Source organism: Talpa europaea (genome assembly GCF_964194135.1).
Source record: "Talpa europaea genome assembly, chromosome: 5".
Lineage (NCBI taxonomy): Eukaryota > Metazoa > Chordata > Mammalia > Eulipotyphla > Talpidae > Talpa > Talpa europaea.
In genome coordinates, this window is record NC_140071.1 from 46,866,312 (window position 1) to 46,881,903 (window position 15,592).

The 15,592-nt window shown below is 34.7% G+C and overlaps 1 protein-coding gene across 1 annotated transcript in view; it reads left to right on the top strand.

Moving 5' to 3' along the window:
- The window catches only part of AP3B1 (adaptor related protein complex 3 subunit beta 1), a gene marked incomplete at its 5' end in the record, with an annotated part of 182,438 nt that extends 170,484 nt beyond the window's left edge, over positions 1 to 11,954 (top strand). Inside the window, one exon of the mRNA XM_084232934.1 lies at positions 11,693 to 11,954. Within this exon, the coding sequence (XP_084089060.1) occupies positions 11,693 to 11,846 (154 nt within the window). The 3' untranslated portion in view covers positions 11,847 to 11,954. The remainder of the gene's footprint in view (positions 1 to 11,692) is intronic.
- Positions 11,955 to 15,592: the final 3,638 nt, after the last annotated feature.

The following is a 15,592-nucleotide window of genomic DNA, read 5'->3' on the forward strand; positions in this document are numbered from 1 at the left end:
GGAAGTAACTTGCATAATATACATGTATAGATACTAATTTCAATGCAGTTTTCTTTTTTTATTTATTTTTCGGTGAAGTACTTATTTTCTTACATCATTGTTAATTTTTGGATAGTATTTGATTTCCCCTCAAGGTGTAGTCCCTGTAGTTCTCCCATCACCATAGCACCCATCATCCTCAAGTCATAGTTTTCACTGAAAGTAATAACCTATAAACATATATATGTTTATATACACTTTTTTCCCCCAATAATTACATATTTGGGTTAAGACCTTCTTCCCTGTTTTATACAAACTTTAGTACACTGATATGAACTTTCCTGAAAGATACAAATGGTATCTTTTTTGAGATGTGGTTGAGAATTTATCTTATTTAACTAGATTCAGTGAATTTTCAGGAGGAACTATTTTAAAATCAGTGGAGTGGACTTTTTTCCTTGAAGGGGAGAAGTTTGTGTACTATATAGATTTCCATTTCACAGAGATTTTTTAAGTTTGCTTCCAGTAATAAGTTGCTGCTAGACCATCATCGTGGGGCTGCCAAGCATCTGACATGTGAGAAGCAAGTCATTTTTTCCTAAAGGTAGCAGAAAATATGATTAGTATGTTTGCCCTCTTTGTATATTTATGAATTCCAGTGGCTTGAAATAAAGTAAATATAAAAGTAATTACCCCTTAAGCAAACATACAGTTGTTTTTTTGTCTTTGGTCAACTTAAGGAAATTTATTGCAAAGCATCTTAATTCCTCCCTTGGTATACTTCTACCACTGTATATACACATTGAGAGGAAAGAGACAGAGAGAGAGAGAGAATTTAAAATTGAAGGGAATGCCTTCAGACCTTTAAAAAGCATTCTTTAAAATTAATGCAAGGACAAAAGAGGACCCTATAAAGAGTGCTGTAGGTAATCTGAATTGTAGACTCAGCTCTGCCATTATGGAACTTAGTAATCTTGGATAAGTTATAACTTTTCTTTATGTTCTTTAAGTTCTTCATGTGTTTGTAAATGGATATCAGGAGAATAAAAAGGGGGATTGAGATGAAAGTCTTTGTTATCCATGGAGGAACATTGGACTTTACATAAGAAAAGCCTAGTTCAAATCTTGATCTGCTATTACCCAGAGTTGTCTAACTTCATCAATGATGTCAGAATGAAAACTGCATATGCTATTCAAAAAACAAATTGAGCTTCTACTTTAGGTTCTTGAGAGAAGTGTCCTTTAGTAAGTGGCTCAGGAAGTCTGATGCTTCCATTTCTTGTTTATGACATGTGTTATCTATCTCACATGGGGTGGTGATAAAATAATAAAATGCATAAAAGATCATCATAATAGTACCACCATACAAATACAACTTATCTTTCAGTTAATGTTCAACAGGGGAAAAAAATGAACAGAAGCCTCTTCAGTGAAAAGGTTTGGGTTCTGAGTTTTCTGCTTTAAATACTTCTTTTTCCTTTCCTGGGGATTTTCTCAAACAAGATATTCTCTTTTGTTTATGGGTCCTTTGAATTATTACGAATGCTAAAACATCAAACTATCATCCATCAGCTATAACTTTTGGCTTATGAAGTATGAAATTTCACTGACTGCATGTAGTATCCAGCAGTACTTCAGGTCTTTTTCAGTATGTTCTTTTGTAATGTAGAAAGACAGAGTAGCCGTTGTTTTGTTGGAATTTCTAATTTAGTTTTGTTTTGTTTTATGTGTGGGCTTTAACTTTTCTGAAAGCAGTGACCACTTTCCAGATCTTTGTTTCTAAGAAAAAATAAACTAAATTACTTTCTCAAAGTCAAGTGATCTGAAAATTATCTTCCTTTCAAGAATAGACCAAAAAAAAAAAAAAAAAAGACAGTACAGTTGTGTAATTCTTATTAAAGCTAGTTTACTTCTGTAATTTGTCTTGGTGGCTTGGAATTTAATACATGTTCAAATGATTTAAAATAAAATTATAGTGAGTTCTCAAGTATCTTGTGAGGAAACACAACTAAGAGCCAATTTATATTTGGTTTTAGAATACAGAGATTACACTCAAATTTAATGTTCATCATCCTCATACACATACATAGTGTCTTAAAGCTTTTCTAAAATATTCCTAAGGTCCATAGCCTGGTGTTTGGCTCTGGTGCTATACATAATTAAGACTAGGTTGTACTATCTTAACTTGCCTCTCAAGTCTTACCATGCTTAATTGAAAATATTTAACGTTTGTTTTTGTAGTTGAAATATGGTTATAATAATGTTTTAAATTTTTAAAAGTTCCCAGATATTAAGCACCTAAAGTTTTTATATTTTCACACAAAAATAGATAAAAATTACCTTCCCCTATATATAACTCTTTGGCCAGTCCTTTATGCTCTCTAACAGTTAGAACAAAAATTAGCAGTTGTTAATAAAACCTGTACTAGTATCTGTCTTAGTTTCATTTAAAATGAAATCGCAATTACTGTTTACATTATAACAGAAATTAACAGTTTACCACTTTTTTGGATTGGATATATGTTTTTGACTGCAGTGTTCAATATTACTTTCACTGTGGATTAATGAGTATATACTTTATATATAATTTAATAGTTAATAAAATTGAAACCCCTATGAGATTTTTGAGACTCCCTTATTCTGTGAAAGTGTACTTTTTTGAGATTATGGAGGGAGAGTAAGATCAAAGACAGCTTGTACTTATTAATGGTAATTGGTTTGAGATTACTTAAAAGAAACCCATATATGAAATGCATTTTGACTATTACTATTTCAAAAAATTAAAATTAAAATTCAATGTAATAAATTATGCTCAGCTGACCTGTGTTCTATTTGATTTTACAGGATCTTTGATTTCTGAGAGGACTTTTTAATGAGCATTAGAGTATTCTTTCTGACCATTCAAGTTCCCATTGTCTAGCTTTAGTATCATGTATTCCTACTACTCTTCAAAATTTGAATATTTTTACACTAAATACCAAGTAAAATTTACTTATCATTTACCAGCTAAGGAAAAGGGAATCTTTATTAACGTGCACAAGTGTGTAATATAGTATAAGGTAGAAATTTTAATTGATTGTATAATAGAGAATGGTTACTAACAAATCAACAGAAAATGACCTCCATTAAGAAAAATTCTAGGGGTCTCCCCTGGTGGCGCAGTGGTTGAGTGCTGGGCTGCAGAGCTGCCTGCAGCTTCTGCAGCATCAGTTCGATCCCCGGCCCTGGGAGAGGGTCCCACATGGCACGACCGACCTCTCCTGCTGCGCCTGCTGCTCCCCTCAGCAGTGTATTTCGTCAGTCTGCCTGTTCTGTTCCCTGCTCTGTCTCTGGTGAATTCTCTCACTCTCCCGCGCTTCTGACTGTACCCAGTGCTTGTATAAATAAATAAAGAAATCTTTAAAAAAAAGAAAAATGAAAAATTCTATTAAAGAAATAATAAGCTTTATGGAATTCACTTCAAAAACCAGGAGCAGGGCCTCCCCTGGTGGTGCAGCAGTTGAGCACTGGGCTGCGAAGCTGCCCCCAGCCTCTGCAGCGCCGGTTGGATCCCCGGCCGCAGGCAAGGGTCTCAGATGGCGTGCAGACCTCTCCTGCTGCACCCGCTGCTTCCCTCAACAGTGTATTTCGTCAGTCTGCCTGTTCTGCTCCCCACTCTGGCTCTGGTGAATTCTCTCACCCCCACCCATGCTTCTGACTGTACCCACTGCTTGTATAAATTTTAAAAAAACAAAAACAAAAAACAGGAGCATTTCCTATGTAGTTAACCACTAAGTTTCAATTGAGAAAGCATATCTACTGTTAAGTTAGATAATATTTACTTTTGAGCAATGGTTTCAGGAAGCCATTCAGTATACTATTAAAGAAAATCATCATTTCTGTGCTACTTGCTGTTTGAAAAAACTACTCTTTGAGCAAAAAACAATCTGAAATCTACAGAAGTAGGTCATTGTGTCCATCTGCTGTTTCCAAAATAGCAGCCTCCACACAATAAAGGGTAATACAATGATGAGAAATTCTGTCATCATCAAAAAATATTTGTTAAATATGCAGCTGAATTTCATTCACTGTGCTAGTCATATTAAATTAGATGAGAAATACTGTGCATTGTAAAACTCAAAGTATATTACTTGAGACAATGCTAATAAACATATATGAAAAGTGTATACAAAAAGCAGAATGAATAACATTAAGCCCATATGTGAATAGGGTGCAAAAGAAAAAGATCAGGACTTAATGTATGTTAGGGGAGAGTAGAGAAACTGGCTATGGAAGTCCTAGCTTCATTCAGATCCAGGAAAAATCTCTTGTGCTCCACTAAGAAATCAAATAAGGGTTTATGAAGGTGTTTCATACTTGACAATGAAGAAACTGAAGTAAGTTTGCTTTTATTGCATTACTTATTCTCTGATAAAAGTAGTGATTTGCAATGACCAAAAAACTAGAAAACTGAAGATCTGAAGCGCTAACATCTCTGTGGATTTTCTATACAAAAGAATCATGAGTGTGTGTAAAACCCAAATTCCTGGGACCTGCACCCCAAAATTTGGTTTTAGTACATCTGAAGGAACAGGGCCCAGAACCTGCATTTTTAGCCAGTATTCCAAGTTGTTACAAGGCAAAGTACCAAAGTCCACAGTTTAAGGCTGTCCTGAATTATCAAGAGTTAATTACAGCCACATGCACATTTCAAACACATTTTCCTGTGAATATGTACCCTTCTATAGATTGCTCATTAAGACATACCACTAGAAAAGATGTTAGATTTAGCCCTTTCTTTTATCCCAATATGCCCCAGCAAAAAGAGTATATAGCTAATTATGCAGTGCATTATCATGATTTCTATGCAGTAGACTTAGATCATAAGTAGAAAAATTTGTCTTTCAGCAGTCTCAACCATTTCCATTTTAACCCAGTTTCAGAATTCTTTTTTTTTTTTTAAGATTTATTTACTTATGCATATAAGAACTGGGCTGTGAGCCAGAGGTGCTGTGGGTGAGAGGATTCACCAGAGAAAGTGGGGAGCAGAACAGGCAGATCTACTGAAATACACTGCTGAGGGGAGCAGCGGACTAGAGGGGAGAGGTCTGCTTCGCCATGTGGGTCTGCTCCCTGGCTGGCCAAGGATTGAACTCATGCTGCAGTGGCAGCAATAGCTTGATAGCGCTGTCTTTAACCCCTGTGCCAGCAGGGAGGCCCCAGCTCCAGGAATTCTGACATGCATATACATTAGTGTTGTTAAAACTACCCACTCATTTTGCACGTTCTTGAACAACAGTTTGACCCAGTGAGGGGGAAATTTGATATTTGGGTGAAAACAGGAAGCCTTGCCTCTGCCATGATTCTATTTTAATTCTTAGTTTATACAGTAAAGTCCTAGATAGTCAATAAGACCTACCTTTCCTTATTAACTTATATTCACTATGAGACCATGTTGATCTTAATCTACAGCTTGGATTTGTTTACCGTTCTCTTTTTTAATTAGCAAGTTTTAAACATACACAATGTTTGAGTAATTACAATCTTACGAGGACAAACATTGTTTCACCATTGTCACTTAGGTCCTTAACTTTTAGGAAAGTCAGAGTCTGTGAATGGAAATGTTTCCATGACAACCAGGCTGTCAAGTTTTATAATATATCAACTCTTTTTAAAGACAGTTTTTTTGTTGCATGTTTAAAATAGAAATATTTTTATTTAATTAAAGTACATATAAAAAACAGACTTGTTTTATTCCTAGGCCTTAGGTAAATCATCCAGTAAATCATTGTTATCATATACATTTGATGGTATTAATAGGGAAAATATTAGCATATACTGTTGTTTCCGTTCAAAAATATCTATATATCTATATAGTATAACTCCTTCATTCAGTATTTTTTGAAGACCTTTGTGCCAAGGTTTGTTAGTACTGCTATGGTTGTTTCTTGGTGGGGCCTCTAATATTTCCTTTCTGTTCTTAGTTTGATCAACCCTTCGGTTATTGTTTTTGTTCGTTATTTTATTTCTTCTTCCCTGGAAACTGTGGAATGTTTAATACTGGTCAATTTTGACAGACCATAATGGAAAACAATAACATTTGATGTCTTTGTACACTAATTTCATAAGCCTTATTCTCTAGTCATCCTGCTTTGTCTGTATAAAAACAAAATTTGGTATATATAATGATACCACACTTCAGTCTTTTCTGCTGTAGGACAAATTTTGAATATCAAGCAGGACTGAAGGTTTGTGAAACATACTAGGTAATCCAAGTTCTTTCTCCGGTTGTTGGCTGTCCACTAGAGGACAGCACTGCTTTTTTATCTGACTGCTTTGATCTCTGCAGGCTCTCAGCAGTATTTCATTGAAAAACAAATGTGGACTTCAGTTAATTTTTACACAAAAAGCATATTTGGATATTTCAGAGATAACCAAACTGCATCGCTTATTGTTATTTTAAAACATTCTTTACTTAAGTTTCATTTAATTTCACCATTTGAAAGGTTAATTCATACAATGAATACAGTGGTTTTACTAATAGAATGATACAACTGTTTTCATGTAGAAATGAAAGAAAGGTATTCTTGGTGATTTTCCTTCTGGGTTGATAATTTTATAAGGAGTCAAAAAGAACAGGGTAAGAACTTATTTTACTATTTGTTTTTCTGTTCATAACCGACATCTCACCCTACCCCCCACCAAATAGACGATACCCTGGAATAACTGGAATGTTTCATGTCTTCTTTGAGAAAGTGCACTTGATTATTTTTAGCTTTCCTGTATAATGTGTTGTTGACCAGATTGTGTGAGGAATCATTTTTCATCCCTAACTTACGATGGTAACTTGTTTCTTATTTTAACTCTTCACATCAGAATGTTAGAGGAGAATACTGAAATAATGCTTGCTAATTTTTAAAGATCTAGGAAAAAATATATTGCTTTGGATAAATTCTGTGAACCTGAGTCATTAAATTCATTCTTGATATTAATTCAGTGGTATAATGGGCTTGACTTTAAAATACAATCTCATTGTCAACAAAATGTATTTTTTTACAACTTATTAATTCTCTGCCTATTTAAAATGTTCTACTGTATTAACTCAAAGTAATAAGGATTTATCATTTTTAAATCTTTGGAAAATAATGCTCCATATCACCATACTTCAGTATTTGACATTAGGAGGCTTATTCAAACCACTATTTCTTATATATAATCATTGTGCGACTTCATTACACATTTGTCAACTTTGGACTAATTATTTTTATACAGCTAGGGCAGGGCACTGCATCTTGTGATCGTCTTTCTTACTAATAGGATTCTGTCTGCTTCAGCAAGCAGTAATTGAAGGCTTCATGTACAGAGTAGGGAAAAAAAAGTTTTAGCCTGAGTGGGCCATTGTCACAGCTTCTGGTAACCAGTAGAACAGAAAACATGAGAAAATTGAACTCAGAATAGAAAAATCAGAAACCAGGAAGACTATCCAAGAGAAGAAAAAGCATGTCTTAGAGAGCTGTTGCATTACGTGTGGCAAATATGATTCTGCTTAAAAGATTTTGTTTCTGAATACACTGGAGATTGAGCATCTGCTCAAATAAATATTTTTAAAGTCATATTGTCCTATTAACATTTCAGTTAAAATAACTGAGTTGTAGGATTTCTTTTCTTTCTGACAAAGACTATTCAACAACCAATTTCTCACAAATGTAAAAAAATGTGGTTTAAAATTTAAAGCATGCAAGGGAATAAGCGTGTGTATTGTAGCTAATATATGTGTTCAAATTTGTTGTTGTCATTTGACCTGTTGTTATAATTGTGTCAAAAATTAAGATAAATTAACTTTTTTTTAGAAGAGTGGTATATACTTTCATTTAGATTTTGGGAATCAACTTATTTTGTCTTTTTCTTTATTCTTAAAAATTCTTATCAGGTATCAAAGATTAAATTCAATTGCTAAAGATAATAGACAAAAAGGCATTTAATAAGATGAAATCCAGATATGTCTGAACAATTTTACCTTCCCAGTTGGTGATTACAAGCAGCAAGTGCTTGGTGGTAAGATGAAAATGAAAAATTATGAAAAATACCTAGATTGTATCCTTTTAATAACATGGAGCCCATCATACGTAGGCAATACATCCTTAACTGATATCCACTTATTTGTTCTCATTTGTGGTGTTACTGGTGTTTGAGGTTGGTTGATCTCCCAATAGTCCTTCCCTATGTTACAACTCCATTCAAGAAGGTTTTGTATTTTTCATTGCTGGTGTCTCTTTTGAGGGAATGTGGAGTAGGAAATCTTTAAAATGTTTTTAATCTTTGAAGGCATAAATTAAAGATAAATTTTGCCAAAAGCATTGGTCAAGATGCTCTGAATCACAGAATACTGCAAAGTTAGGTAATGACAAAAAATTTTCAAAGGGAAAAATCTTAAAATTTTTGAAACAATAATAAATTATATGCATGTTAGGTAAACAAGAAAAACCTTACTTTATTGATTGATAAAAGCAAACATTGAGTACATTTTCGCGTATGTAAGAGAATGTGTGTGATCTAGAATCAGAATGTTGATTTGAATTCCTTCCTAGCCAACCATTTCTCTAGCTGTGTGTTCCTGAGCAAGTGTCTTAACTTCAGTGAGCCTCAGTTCCCTCATCTATAAAGTGATCTGCCCCATAGAATGTAATGAAATAATACAAGTGTAGCCCTTAGTACCCACTGTACAAAATGCTTAATAAATATGGCTGCTGTTACCATTATGGTGATCAGATACTTCATGTGCCTTCTGAAAAATTTTGTCACAGTGTGATCTTATTTTGAGGCCAAGTACAGAGGTTTTGATATCAGCCATTGAATTTAGTATAAAAATATTTCACCTAAGTTTTTTTTTTTTAATAATCAGTTTTTCTTACATCCAAAAGCTATTTGTTGTTTGTGCTCTTATCATTAACTATCTTTTGGATGTATTTTTTGGATGTTAAAGAATAGTCTGTTTTGAAGTTAAATGATTAATAAATTTTGGGGGAATGACTTTTGCTTTTCATGAACCAAAACAAACCAATTTTAGTCATGCTGTGTTCCAATTAAATACATCTTTTTTGAACTGTGAAATGAAAATGTCAGAACATCTGATCTTCTACTCTTCTGCAACATGTTTTGAAACATTGCTCACACCATTTTGTACCCACTTAGACATAGAGAATTAGTTAAAAATCAGTAGCTGATAATACCAACTAACAGATTTTATTGTTAGGATGATTTGCCTAGCATGTTTCCATTGCATTATAAGCAACTGCCTCTTCTTCCATGCCCCTGTTCTTTACAGTATTGAGAATTTTGTGATAATAGGATTTCAGAATTGTATACAAGACACTAATTTTAATCTCTGTAAACATATCGACACCAAAATTGACATTGGTCTCTGCTTAGTTTGTATTATTATAAAATCAACTCTGAAGTTTTTCATAGAAGAGAGGTCAAATGTGCCTTGGGGTTCTGCAACCCTGAAATTCAAACAAAAGTGATTTTGTGTTCCTATTCAGACATAATCTCCTTCTCTATGGTCCCAAGGCACAAGTGTTAAGTAAATAAAGGGACTAATAAGACTGTTGTTTACATAATTATAACCCTGTCAGAAATAGTAACCTCTGTTGAAATATTTGAGTGAAGACTTGGTGCTGACCTAATCTGTGGGGAAAGTTGTATAAGTGGGTGATAATAGAGCTACCTGGTATCATCTGGTGATATAGTTTAACAGAAATACATAAACAGGATTCTCCAATGAAGAAGAACCTTTAAAATTTGGACAGAAGAAATGCATAAACTTGTGAGGAGTAATAGAAAGAAGGGTCACTTGGAGCCTGGTAATCTTTGTATTCCCTCAGAGATGAAATCGGGGTACCCAATTCCTAATCTCTTATGTGGCTGTCTAAAGAGCGGATGGATATGTATGTTAAGAGCCTTGTAAAACCTCTTTAAAACAATTGTTTTGATTTCTTTTCCTAAACTGGTTACTTACAGTTGCTTCTTTCAGTAGAAAAACTGCTCTGGCAAACTTCTTACACTCTTTGGAGAGAGTATACAAATAAGTGACTGGAAAGGTTTCTGACACAGTTTACCAGCAGCCCATTAGCTAGCATTTTAAAATACAACTTGAAAGTATTGATGTATTTTCAATTTAGTAAAATTAGCTTCTTTTTTTTTTTTCTTTTGATGCATTTTCCAGTTATTGTTAGAAAACTGATTTTCATGATTCTTTTTGGGCCAAAAATGGTTTGTTGGGTTTTCTATAAAAAAAATTAAAAAAGAATCTAATGTGTTATGAGATTTTGGTGTCATTTTTTTAAAAAAGCTCAAAAAAGAAATTACTTTTCATTTAAAGAAAATCTGCTTCCTGCTTAAGTGGCTAATATTTTAATTAAGTCGGGAGTGAAGTTTTTCTGAGTGTCTCCTGATAAACTCCCTCTTTTATGTTGATGGTAATTAAACAGATCCCTGAGGACACCGTGGGCTCTGTGCAAGGCCCATGCTAATTGTCAGACATGAGACACTGACCAGTTGGTTTGCTCTTGAATAGTCAGCAGCGTGCTGTCAGCACGGCAGTTTTATTTTTATGTATTGTGAGCTGTTGTCAGGGCTAACTGGGTGCCATTGTGGCTGAAGATGTTGCGCAAATTGAGGCAGATGGCTCAGATTCAGACACGTGTCACACAGAAAGGGGAAAGAGGATTGGCCCTGCAAAGTGGGGTCACAGCAGGTCACAGACCTGCTCTACACTTGTTAGTGTTTTCAAAAGCTCATGTGCAGCAACTTTGTTTTTCTCCAGTCATCCCTGCAATAAAACTCCCTCCCCCCCAAATGTGTGGAACATGCTGCATGTGGAAAATGGAGGCCTAGGAGGGTACCATCCTCATCCTTCATGTCTCTGGGGCTCAACTGTGCATGCAGAATGAATTAGCAGGATTGACAGAAGTTCATTGTGCCTCCAACGGCTTTTTAGTCAATTGCAGTGCTTAAAAGGCTAGTTTTGCTTTTAATTCCATGTAATTACTAGGTTTTCATGTCTTGGAATTTAGTAATGGAGCCTTAGACCTCAAGTTTCCTCTGTTATAGTCTAAAGCAAAAAGAAGGATCTAATGTTCTGAACACTTACAAATATTTTAAAAGGAGTGTGATGGTGTGCTTGGCTAGCATGGCTTTGTTACATGTTATCCACATTAGAAACATTGAATTTGAATATTTTAATATGTGAATTCATTGAAACTTAAGAGTTTTGTAATGTACATAAAATTATCTAACATTTTGCATAATCACTTTCAGATATGAGGAATTAAAATTTCAAGCTCTTTGAGAAAGGTACCTTTTTGTCAACATATAGCAATTTATTTTAAATGGCATGGTGAAGTGTTCAATGTCAAATGAATGAATGACTCCCAAATATATAGTAATGGAGAATTATTCACATGCATCTATTTCTCAAACTAATAAGTAAAATAGACTTTCCATTCCTATTCTAAAGATGCACTAAAATTACCTGCTTGTGGTAAGCATGGTGCTGGACAGTTGATTGATTTTTCAGAAGAATGCTTGGTTTTGGGTCTTTGGCAATAGGGAACCTATAATAGTTATTGAGGAGAAATGGGGGTTATTTTAAACCTATTTGAATTTATGCTCTCTTTTTTCCCCTCTCATTGATTAAAGGTCTCTTTCTCGCTCTCTTATTTTTTTCTTTCAGGTTTGCAGCTAAAACTGTGCACAGTGGGTCACTGATGCTAGTCACAGTGGAACTGAAGGAAGGCTCTACAGCACAGCTTATCATAAATACTGAGAAAACTGTGATTGGTTCTGTTCTGCTGCGGGAACTGAAGCCTGTCCTTTCCCAGGGGTAACCTGCTTACATCTGGACTTCAGAATCTGGCACACAACAAAAGTGCCTGGCATCCACTACTGCTGCCTTTCATTTATAATAATAGCCCTTCCATCTGGCTGTGGGGGAAGAATACACTCTTGACATTCTTGTCTCCTGCTTTAGAATGCTAGTGTGTATCTATCATGTATGCAATACTTTTCCCCCTTTTCGCTTTGCTAACCAAAGAACATATATTTTACTGTCAGTTATCTCAACTCTTAAATCCATGTGGCATATTCCCTGTCTTGCCACTTCTGGCCTTCTCGTCTTCCTTCTCTTTTCAACAATGATGGACACGAATTGGATATTTAAAGTTTATTGGAAATCATCTTCCCTCCCTCTCTAAGCTAAAATTAACCTAGAAATAGTCTAAATGACCTCTCAGCTTGGTGGGTGAAAATGGTACAACATACTTTTTAGTATTAAATACAAAAACAATAAGATCTCTCTAAAATCTTGTTGTATGAATTTTGTGGTGTTATAATTGATTATTGACAGCTGTCATCATTAAATTATCTCTGCATAAGATAAAATAAACTAGCATATGAATAGCATTTGAGTTTGCATTTTTAATAAGAAATTGTTTATGGTCCTAAAGTTCATATGCCGAGGTTTCTTTAAAGTAGGTATTTTGAGTATTATGCAGGAAAGCAATGGGCATTTAATTGGTGAAAGAAAAATTACTTTCAAACCAGTAGATTTTATAATTGTGATATAAAGTAGTTAGGATGGGGGTGGGGGAACAATATGTTTAATAACAAACAAAAATCTTCATGTTCTAAAATAAAACATCTCTTCCCATGCAACTTAGATATATTGGTAGAGATCTAATGTCAAGGCCTATTACATCTACTGAATAAATTCTTTGAATCTTATTCCTTTACAAATCTTGATGTCCACTTTGATGGATTGAAATGCCTTTGGAAACTAACTTGTATAAACTTAATTGTAGAAATTTTAAAAGCTAGTTAAAAGAGCAACATATTACCACTTTCCCTTAGAGTGTTTATTTGTTAACCTAAGCAAAATTTTGTTAAGATTCTCCTATAATCAGAAAAGTTCTTTTGTAACATTTTCATATCTTTTTAAAAGCAGTTGAAATTGTATTACCTTTCTGATACAAGGTAATATATGATAGTATATGCTAGTCAATTTCCTTTGTCTAAAGCTATATAATGATTTTTAAGTATATAGGAAGAGAATATACATTAATTGAAACATCATAGAACAAACATAAAGGATAAATTTAAAAAAGCAGTGAAACTCTCTTGGGACATATATATTGAGAAAACAAAACAGACTATGGAAAAGTTACCAAGTGTTCTAGCTTGTGAACTGGAGAGAGCAAACAGGATGGCTAAATTTTCCTGCTCCTAAAATAGAGCTCAGTGAATCTGAGCGAAGAGTATTGCTCTGTAAGTCACAGATTCTCTTCACTCTGGAGCCTTCTGTGCTCTCATTACATTGACCCCCAGAAGCACCTCTGTAATTGCAGCCCATTGACATTTCTGTTATTCATCCTATTTCTCACAGCTTCGTAACTTTGAATTTTTAATTCAATAACTTTGTAATGTTATAAAGAACTTGACAGGCTAAATACCTTCTTTCTGAAAAACATACTTATTGTCAGCAAAGAAGAGATGGAAGTTATGTGTGATACAGAGGTTTCTATATCTCCTCAATTAGGGCACTCATCTTTGAAAATCGGACACATCTGCATGTTTTTTAAACTAAGGAACTTTTTTTTTTTAACTAATAGAACTTTACTTTTGGATAAGATTTTTGACTGCTAACTTTTTATTTAAAATCTCTGTTACATCAATAATATAATGTAGTATACTAACAGTGGAAACCATTTAGACTTCAATAACTTACCATTAAAATAGTTTCCACATAAGAGAAATTAGGAAAATGGCCAAAATCCCAAGCTTAATGCATAGATTTGTTGTGTTGGTTTTTTTTTTTTTTCCTTGTTTGATACAGTGCTTCAGAGTTCCTTGTCTTTTTTTTTTTCCTTTGACTTTTTTATAATCCATGATTATCTTTAAATTGTCCCAGTGAGCCGAGTTAGTCAATGCTAAGTTCTTAATTCCAGCTATATTTTTTCACTTTAATGCCCACTTAATGAGACATTTTATGTACACCAATCTTGAAGAATGACTCTCATAGTATATTTCAGACTGAGCTTCATTGTTCATATCACAATACATTTATTTATTATTAGAAAAGAAAGCTTTTAATTCTGAAGAGACTGTTAGCAATGAACTTATAGAATTAAAATACTGGATAATTGCCCTTTCCAATAACTATTTGCAAACATTTGAGTAACTTTTCTTTAAAGATTTATTTATTTATGCATACAAAATCTGGGGTACAGGCCAGAGTTGTGGAAGGGGGGTGAGAGGATTCACCAGAGACAGAGTGGGGAACAGAACAGGCAGAATGACTGAAATACACTGCTGAGGGGAGCAGCAGGTGGGACAGGAGAGGTCTGCTGCACCATGTGGGTAGCTCCCTGGCCTGGGATCGAACTCTTGCTTCAGTGGCTGTGGATAGCTTCAGAGGTTGCATCTTAACCCCTAGCAACACCAGAGAGGCCCCATTTGAGTAACTTTAATAGCTTGTGAAGTTTGCCCCATGTAACCACTGTTTCTGTTGTTAAACATTTAAATTTATATTAGAAGACAATCAAAACTGATGAATGACATAAAGAAGGTTTAAAAATAAAAAATTGCAACAAATAAAGGAAAGTCTAAGCTCTTTCACCTCCTTTCCCTCTTTGTAATCTTTCTGACCTTTATAGGGAACTTTGTTGAAAGAGGGAAAAAATCCTCTTTCCACATAATGGGTGAGGGAAGGAAGCTCTATGTTATAACACAAAATTAACAGTCTTCCTATTTCCTTTATGTTTAAAGACTGCATTCACCCAGGAATATAAAGAGCTGCAGTAACCATCACCAGGGGTATGATAAAATAGAAGATGTGTTCTAAACCCTAAGAAAACTACAATCCATTTGCCAATCAACAAAGATAGGGCAATATGCACATTGCTAAGTCAGCCCTGATTTGCAAGCAAATTTTGCTTAATTAGAAATACTTAATAACCTCCTCCTCTGCCTCCCTCCATTTGCTTCGCCAAGTCAAGCAACTCTAAATATTCAACCCACAGATACTCACTATAGTCATCTCTTCACTGCCACCTACTCTCTCCTCTGACAGTAGCAGACCAGCCGGTCACTGGGTGCACATACCTCTTTTGTTCTTTCATCTGTGGGCTGTCAGTTCATTGAAAGACAATTACTTTTGTACTACGTACTTGCTTGTATTTTTTATCTTTCTCTTTCCCTTCTGCTTTCCATCTTGACCTATTATTACCGCAGAAAAGGTTTCATGGTCACTTTCACTCTCATTAATATTTTAGAGAAATAAGGGTCTCCCCTGGTGGCCCAGTGGTTGAGCGCTGGGCTGCAAAGCTGCCTGCAGACTCTGCAGCACCAGTTCGATCCCCGGCCACTGGCGAGGGTCCCACATAGCGTGACAGACCTCTCCTGCTGTGCCCGCTACTCCCATTAGCAGTGTATTTCATCAGTCTACTTGTTCTGTTCCCTGCTCTGGCTCTGGTGAATTATCTTACCCTCCCATGCTTCTGACTGTACCCAGTGCTTGCATAAATAAATAAATAAATAAATAAATAAATCTTTTAAAAAATATTTTAGAAAAATATTA